At 38.8% G+C, this 8,179-nt stretch overlaps 1 protein-coding gene across 1 annotated transcript; it reads left to right on the top strand.

Annotated features, from left to right (window-relative positions):
- The first annotated feature begins 732 nt into the window (after window positions 1-732).
- LOC132607766 (zinc finger BED domain-containing protein RICESLEEPER 2-like) lies at window positions 733-7,874 on the top strand. The gene is made up of 3 exons (XM_060321846.1): window positions 733-898; window positions 6,499-7,692; window positions 7,786-7,874. The coding sequence occupies exons 1-3, from the start codon at window positions 733-735 to the stop codon at window positions 7,872-7,874; spliced, it is 1,449 nt and encodes a 482-aa protein (XP_060177829.1).
- Window positions 7,875-8,179: the final 305 nt, after the last annotated feature.

Raw genomic sequence — 8,179 nt, 5'->3', positions numbered from 1 at the left:
AGCTACGAGCCCAAGGGCTGCTACTGATGCCACCCTAAGTAAGGATTCGCAGACTCAAGAAGTTCGTATTAGGGCACAGAGACTTGCACCGATTTCTTTACCCCAGAATTCATCCCCACAGGCCATAGTGAGGTCTGCAGAGGTTCATACTACAGTCACTCTGCCGCCTAGTTCCACTACTATGGACGTTGGGACGTCTAACCAGGTGCTCCCCCAATTCATTGCCATGCAAGATCAGCGTCAGGGAACGAATCCAAACACTGATGCTCATGAGGGGTATGTTAGTTCCAGGGTTGAAGAGTTCAGCAGAAGAGCTAACGATGTAGGTAACGTTCACCCTGATAGATCTCAAGAATGGGAAGGTAGACAATTCTTTGATAGGAGTTCATCAGGGCCTGCTCCATTTACCCTAGTGCACCAGCTAAGAAGTACAAATATGATCGAAAGGGGCAGTCCGACCTAAAATAGAATCTCAAGCCACCAAATTCCAAGTCACAAGTTAGTGTAGGAAAAAGGGGTTTTCAAAATCCTACCTACAGCAAGTGTAGTAGAGGACACCGAGGGGTGTACCGCTCAGGAATGAATGTGTGATATGGTTGTGGCCAGAGGGGCCATTTTCAGAGAGTTTGTCCATCAGCTAGTCAAGGTATCGAAGGTAATAAGGACAGAAGGCAAGAAGAGGAGAAGCTACAGAAAGAGGGAGACAGGGAATTTAGCAAGAGATTTAAGTCCATGGGTAACTTTAACCATGGGGAATCTCATGAAGGTGGAAACAAGCATTTCTTTAAGAATGGGTTGTCAGGACCTTCTCCTTCTACGGTCAATGCTTCAGTCCCAAGGTCTAAGTTTAATCAGAACAATTGGGATTTCGAGGCAGTAGACTCACAGCCACAAGCCAGTGTGGGCCACTGAGGTCCTAAACACCCTACGTGCAATAAGTGTGGAAGGAGGCACCAAGGAGAGTGTCGTTCGGGCTTGGATGGTTTCTTTGGATGCAGTCAATAGGGTCATCATCTAAATGATTATCCTTCAACAAGACAGAATAGGCAGAGGTCGAAACAGCCTATATGCTCTAGCAGGTCGTCAAGACCCAGGGACATCCACAAACGTAACCACAGCTATGATAATGGTAGCTCTTATGTAAGACCCCATGGGGTAGCATATTATATTTTTAGCCACTGGAGAGCATAAATTGATTTCCATATTTATGAATAGAAAAGAGTCTATGGGCAAGTCATCGCTGGTTCTAAAATGTTTCAGTATTGCAAAATAAGGATATGTTTGTACGGCCTATTCACATGAATAAAAGGAAGGGTGTGCGACATGAAAATCAAGAGCAGATGATATTGAAATTCGGGGAATAAGTTTAATGTGTTCAATTTTATTTAGATTAGAACCAGAAAATACTATGTTAGGAGGTACTACAAGAAGTAGATATTATTATGAGATAAGAAGATGTGACTGTTCCCTCTTAGGCTATGTGAGCAAGTGTTTATCCCAGATGTGTATAGTCTAATATGATTTTGAAGTGTATAGAAAGCTTGGGGTTGGTTGATCCCATTTTTTGTTTAAGACAGATGAAACTTCCCTAAGTGTGATCCATGTCTATAGTTCAAAAAAAAAACAGTATACGACTATAGAATAGCATCGGATGATGAGGGAGTTATAAATAACCTTATGCTTCACCTTATTATTCTGAGTAGAATAAGAGAGCATGATGCTAGCAGGTGGTTAACAGAAGAATAGTAAGTAAGTTTTAAGTAGATACAATGCATTAGCAATTTCAGCAGAACTAATAGAGGCACGATTTGATTTCCTTAGTTGACGAACACTAATAAGTGGGTGACAGTTTGATTACATCCGAATGCGTGATAGAAACCAAGGGTTTAAGTTAAATTCGGAGTGTAGTGATTAGTGGGAAAAGAGATCAGCTAAGCCGTAAGAGAGCAAACTACAGAAGAAAAGCGTTTAAGAGATATCGAAGAGGGGTTTCCACTAAGACTAAAGTTGGTGAAGCAGAGTTGTTAGGACCAAACTTGGTCTATTAGGTTATGAAGAAAGTCAAGTTTATTCAGGAGCATTTGAAAACGGCCCGGAGTCGCCAGAAGTGTTACACTGATGTGACGCGAAGAGACTTAGAGTGTCAAGTTGATAATTGGGTGTTCCTTAAAGCTTCACCCATAAAGGTTGTTATGAGATTTGGCAAGAACGGAAAGCTCAGTCCCATATATATTGGACTTATAGGATCTTACGAAGGGTTGGTCAAGTAGCTTATGAGCTTGAATTGCCACAAGAGTTGGATGTTGTACACCCATGTTGAGGAAATATGTGGGAGACCCATCGTTGGTTGTTCCTGCTAATACTATAACGGTTAAGGATGGCCTCACCTATGAAGAGGTCCTCGTAGCTATTCTTGATCGTCAGGTTCGCAACTTAAGAACTAAAGAGGTTGCCTCAGTAAAAGTCCTATAAAAGAGTCAGAAAGTTAAAGAGGCTACATGGGAAGCCGAATAAGATATGAAATCCAAGTATTCGTACATGTTTAACGAACCAGCAGAGAATGTTCAAGGTAACTAACCTCCATATCTATGTCATGCCTCATGTCTCATGTCTTACGCTCATATATCCAGTGCTCATATTCCATGTCTCAGTAATCATGTTTCCATGTAACCATGTCATGTCATGTCAGTTCAGCCCGTGTTTCATGTCATGTTTCCATCACGTTCATGAATTCAATCCATGTCTAGTTGTATTTCTAACCATGACCCATCATTCGATGACGAATGATCCCAAGGGGGAGATAATGATACACCTCGTATCTTAGAACTAAGGTTATAACTGTAACGTTAGAGTTTTAGCGAAAAATTTGAAAGTCTGTAGGTATTACGAAAACGGTTAATAGGCCTACTTAGGGTACCCGTAACCCCTTGATTCATTGAGAATTTGGAAAAGGTTGCTAATGAAAGTTGTAGTACGTGGAAATACCTTTCCATCCATATAAGGTAGAGCTCAAACGGAGCTCGGTGCTAGGAGTTATGCTCATTTTACTGAACGCTGTTGACGAGCAAAAAAATATGAAATTTTGACTAAGTGTAAAATGGACAGGGGAGCTCACTGAGTTTTCCCCAACGCGAGGCAGGGAAAGCCATAGACAGCGCTCAGTGAGGTAGGGGTCCAAAAAGTGCAAAAAATGAGAAAAATCGTCTAAGTCCAAAATGCAAGGGCGAGCTTCGAGTGAGGCAAGGACTCACCTTAACCACGTTCGGTGAGCCTGGGGGACCAAAATTCCCCATGCTATTGTCACACCCCAATTCTGATAGGGTATGATGGGCACCCGACCCTCACTTAGAGCCGAGCGAACCCGCTGGTTCTCGTTATATTCATAATCTTACTGGACTCTTAATCATGAAATGATTTGCATAATGAAAGCTTTTCAAAACATTCTTTTCATCTTTCTTAACTCAAGTAAAAATTTGTGATAATATGAATCCGTAAAGTGATGCATAATGCTACATCGTCTTGTATAGCTGCTTACAAGGCTAATGTACTGTATACATGACTCTGTCTGCAAAAGTCTCTAACATAAGATATAAAATCAAAACCTAAGTTGGGACAGGATCCCAACATACCCATAATGTGCATGACTCAGCTCATAAGGACATACTCCGACGCGGTATCACTCCGAACCGAATGGAGTCTACTAATCCAGCTAATAGCCTGGAACATCCTATAGTCAAACTCCCGGACAACTTTCCTGCAAAGCAATATGGGGCTCTGCGGCATAAAACACAGTGCCCCCAGGAAAAGGGACGTCAGTACGGGTAATGTATTGAGTATGTAAAGAATAATCAATAGCATAATGTAAGCATATGAAATAACATAGTATGGACGAGTTATGAAATGAAAGAGCTAGGTATACCTCTAGCAATACTCGTTAACTTACTTATCCTCTTTCTACTGGGAAACTTCCATTTCATACATTTGAACAAATAGTAGTATCATACCCGACCATATGGGTTCGGTGTCTTACGTACCCAGCCATAATAAATATTGGTGTTAGACGTACTTGGCCCTACCAAGGCTCTGTGTTATCCGTACCTGGCCCTACCAAGGCTCAGTGTTATACGTACCCGACTGCAGTGGTGTGCGCGCAATATATATTGTACCCGGCCATATAGGCTTGGTGTCACAACATAGCATTCATACATTTATAACATACATATGTATCAGAGAGAAACATTTCAACACTATCGGGGTGACACAAAGTCTATAAACTACCGATTTCTATTATTGAATCCCATCATCTTTATCGTCATCACTATTATCATTATCATCATCACTATTAGCATCATCATCATCACTATTATCATTGTCATCATTATCATTATCACTATTAGGAGCTTTTGCGAAAGTATCTCAAGAATATTGTAAGTTATGAGCTTCTAGCGTCCCTAAGATTTGGACGTTTTGGATATCTTGGATATCTTGGATGGCATCTCTAAAATTGAACTCATCATCATAATCGTTATCATTATCATCACAAGAAACGTTGTCAACAATATCAAGAAAATCTCGAGGGTCATGAGCTTATAACCTTTATAAGAATAAGAATAGCGTGAATATCTCGTATAGACGCAAAATGAGGAAAAACATGTCTTTAGAAAGAAGGGTTAGCCTTACATACCTCTTTGTCTCCTTAACTCTATCGACTAAATGGTTCCCTTCGAAGCCGACGATTCTACATTCAAGAGAATTCGTGCTAAGATTAGATAATCGATAATATACTCAAGCTTAAGCTAGAGCTAATAAAAATTGGGCAGCATCTCCTTCGTTTATACGACTTCCTCCAAATAATATAACAACTCCAAAACATCAAATACAACATTCATGATACCATAGTCAATAACGTCGACAAGTTCGACATTATTCAATTCTCAAATTTTCCTTTCAAGGTCATCCATAGCCATGGCCATAATATAATACCACATTCTTCCTCATATAATGTTTCTCCAATATTCTTAATGTCATTTATAACAAAATTATACTCATACTATCTCAAGAATTTAGGGTTCATGTCACACTACTATTCAAGAACACCATTGTTTCACATATGAGCTCCATATTCTACTTTTTTCCATAATCTGAGTCTCCCAACCATTCAATATTCTAAATAATATGAGATGATCATAAAACTTACCTTTGATTGTATAGGAATGGGTTTTGGATAGGGATGGCAATGGGGCAGTGCGGGTGCGGGGCGGGGTGGGTTTAGGCAAGTGCGGGTATGCGCGGGTATGGGTATAGGCGGGGCAAGTGCGCGGCGCGGGGCAGGTCTAAATTTTTAAAAATTATTTTGTGCGGGGCGAGTGTGGGTGCGGGTTAGGGATTTTAAAATATACAAAATCCTAAAACATACGACTACGGCTTATTTTTTCTTGACAGACTAAAACAACGGCTAAGTCTATCTCTGCTATTCCATCTCTGCTAAACCCTAAAACAAATACCATCTCTGCTAATTTCTCAAGGTAAATGTATAAACCTCTGCTAATTTCTTGTTTTCGTTCTCTTTATTTGATTATTATGTCCTTTAGTCTCTCTTGTTTTTGCTCTCTTTATTTTATTTCTGTGTGAGCCTCTCTCGTTATTTTATTTCTTGGTAGTGTTATTGCATTTAAATTCTTCAAAAGATTATCCTTGTCTACAACCAAAAACACTATACAGTTCCCATTGAGCCTCACTAATAGTATTTAAATTTTGTATTTTGTACTTATAGATAAGCATGGAATCTCAAAATGAAGAAATCCGGTTGGTTCATCTTCTAGTACTCTTCCTGTGCCCATTGAGGGTGAGAGCCAAAGGTCTTCTCAAATTATTGAATTTACTGAATCTGAAAAAAGGAAATTGAAGTCTAAATCATGGAGACTTTTTAAACCGGTATGCGTTAATGGTGTTCGCTATGGTATTTGTAATTACTGTAATGCTTGTATCAAAGCAAATAGAAAATGTGGGACATCGTCTATGTCAGAACATTTTCCTAGATGTCCTAATAAGCCAAGAAATTTGGGAAACGATAGCGGTTCGGGGGGTGATGATAGTAGCCAAAATTATTTCGATCAAGATGTTTCACGTAAATAACTGGCTCACGCCATTATATTGCATGAATATCCCCTGTCTATAGTTGATCATGTAGGATTTATAAAGTTTGTTGCTAGTCTTCAGCCGTTGTTCAAAATGGTGTCAAGGAACACAATCAAAAATGATATTTTGAGGATTTTTGACAATTTGAAATCAAAAACTTCTAACTTATTGGAAAAACTCACAAGTAGAATTGCAATTACTACTGATATGTGGACTTCGGACAATAACAAAAAAGGATTCATGGCTATTACAGCGCATTTTATTGATGGAGGCTTCAAATTCATATTCTTAGATTTGTTTATGTACCTGCCCCACATGATTAGGATACTTTGTGTAGTGCGTTGATTAATTGTTTGTTAGAGTGGAATCTTGAAAGAAGATTATCAACCATCACAGTTGATAATTGTAGCACAAACAATGCAATGATGAAGACTTTGTTAGATGAGAAACTTTGTAAAAAGGATTTATTGTTGATGGGTCGATTGTTTCATGTGCGTTGTGCCGCACACATCTTGAATTTGATTGTGCAAGAAGGGCTAAAGGTGATAGGATATAGTTTTAGTAATGTGCGCAACAATGTCTTATACTGGATAGGGTCATCAAGTAGAATTGAAAGGTTTGAAGAAGCTGCACGGTTGTTACATATTTCTTGTAACAAAAAGTTGGAGTCTGATTGTCCAACTCGTTGGAACTCAACATATCTAATGTTGAAAACGACCCTAGACTATAAAGATGTGTTTATGAAGTTGAGTCTAACTGACACTAGTTATCGTTGTTATCCAACTGAAGGGCATTGGAGTGCAGCAGAAGAAGTTTGTTGTAAGTTGAAGCTTTTTTATCATATTACTAAACAATTCTCAAGAAGTCAATATCCAACTTCAAGTCAATACTTTTCAAAAGTTTGTGAAATTAAGCTAGAATTGGAAGTTTGGGTTAAAAGTTCTAATCTTTTAATTAGCTCTATGGCATCGGCAATGTTATTGAAATATAAGAAATATTGGGTTGATGTGCATATTTTTATGGGTGTGGTTGCTATCTTTAATCCGAGGTATAAGATGAAGTTGGTGGAGTTTTATCTTCCACATATTTATGGTGAAACAATTGCTTTAGATAAGATTCAAGAAGTTCAAACCCACTGTTTCGATCTCTTTCAAGAGTATAAGAGTCGAGTACCTGCTACACATGGAGCATCTAGTTCTAATGAAGTTGTTGGTTTTATTGAGGTTGATCGTCTGTCTAGCTTTGATAGATTTTTCGCTTCGAGTAGGGCTAATGTGGACACAAGATCGGAGCTAGATTTGTATTTAGAAGAAAGTTTGCTACCTCGAACTCCATCGTTCGACAATTTAAGTTGGTGGAAGACAAATGGATTAAAGTTTCCTGCTTTGCAGAATATGGCTCGTGACATCTTAGTTATTCTTGTATCTACAGTTGCTTCAGAATCGGCATTTAGCACTAGTGGGAGGTTGATTAGTCCGCAACGTAGTAGACTTCATCCTACTACTTTGGAGGCTTTGATGTGTGCTCGCACTTGGTTATGGAATGAAGTAAATGGTAAGTAATTCTCTCAATGACTTATTATGATAATAAAGTTTTCATTTTTTATATATTATATTGATTAATTAGATTCCATACGTTTCTTTTCAGGTTTGACATCTACGGTCGACAAAGTTTCATGTCCAACATTACTTGACGAAGAGGAAGAGCTGGATTCAAGTGGACTTACTGGGCTATAGCTACTTTATGTATCTGGTAAAAAGATTCAAAAAATAGCAGTGTCAATATTCTTTATGTTTATATTGATTGGAGTGTGTGTTGTGTTTAGTCCTGATGTTGAGGAAAAAAATACTTGGTATTTTACAGTTGTAATGGACAGTGGAAGCACTGGCTGTGTTTGCATACAATGAACATTGTTCTTGTTTCTTCTTATGATGTTTGTGTGTCTGCTTTGGAACAGGGGGAGTGACATCAATGGAACATTTCTTGCGCAAGATTTTCCCATCTGTTAATTACAAGGAAAAAAGCAGACACATCAGCAAAC

This window comes from Lycium barbarum, chromosome 8 (assembly GCF_019175385.1).
Source record: "Lycium barbarum isolate Lr01 chromosome 8, ASM1917538v2, whole genome shotgun sequence".
NCBI classification, from domain to species: domain Eukaryota; kingdom Viridiplantae; phylum Streptophyta; class Magnoliopsida; order Solanales; family Solanaceae; genus Lycium; species Lycium barbarum.
Note: the sequence above shows the minus strand (reverse complement) of the source record. Positions and strands in the feature narration are given on the sequence as shown.

Excerpts from the sequence above, each read along its gene's own strand:
- LOC132607766 (XM_060321846.1), top strand. The coding sequence starts at position 733 with ATGGGTAACTTTAACCATGGGGAATCTCATGAAGGTGGAAACAAGCAT. Across the intron at positions 899-6,498 it reads AGACTCACAGCCACAAGCCA|AGTGGAATCTTGAAAGAAGA; the intron begins GTGTGGGCCACT and ends ATTGTTTGTTAG. Across the intron at positions 7,693-7,785 it reads GTTATGGAATGAAGTAAATG|GTTTGACATCTACGGTCGAC; the intron begins GTAAGTAATTCT and ends GTTTCTTTTCAG.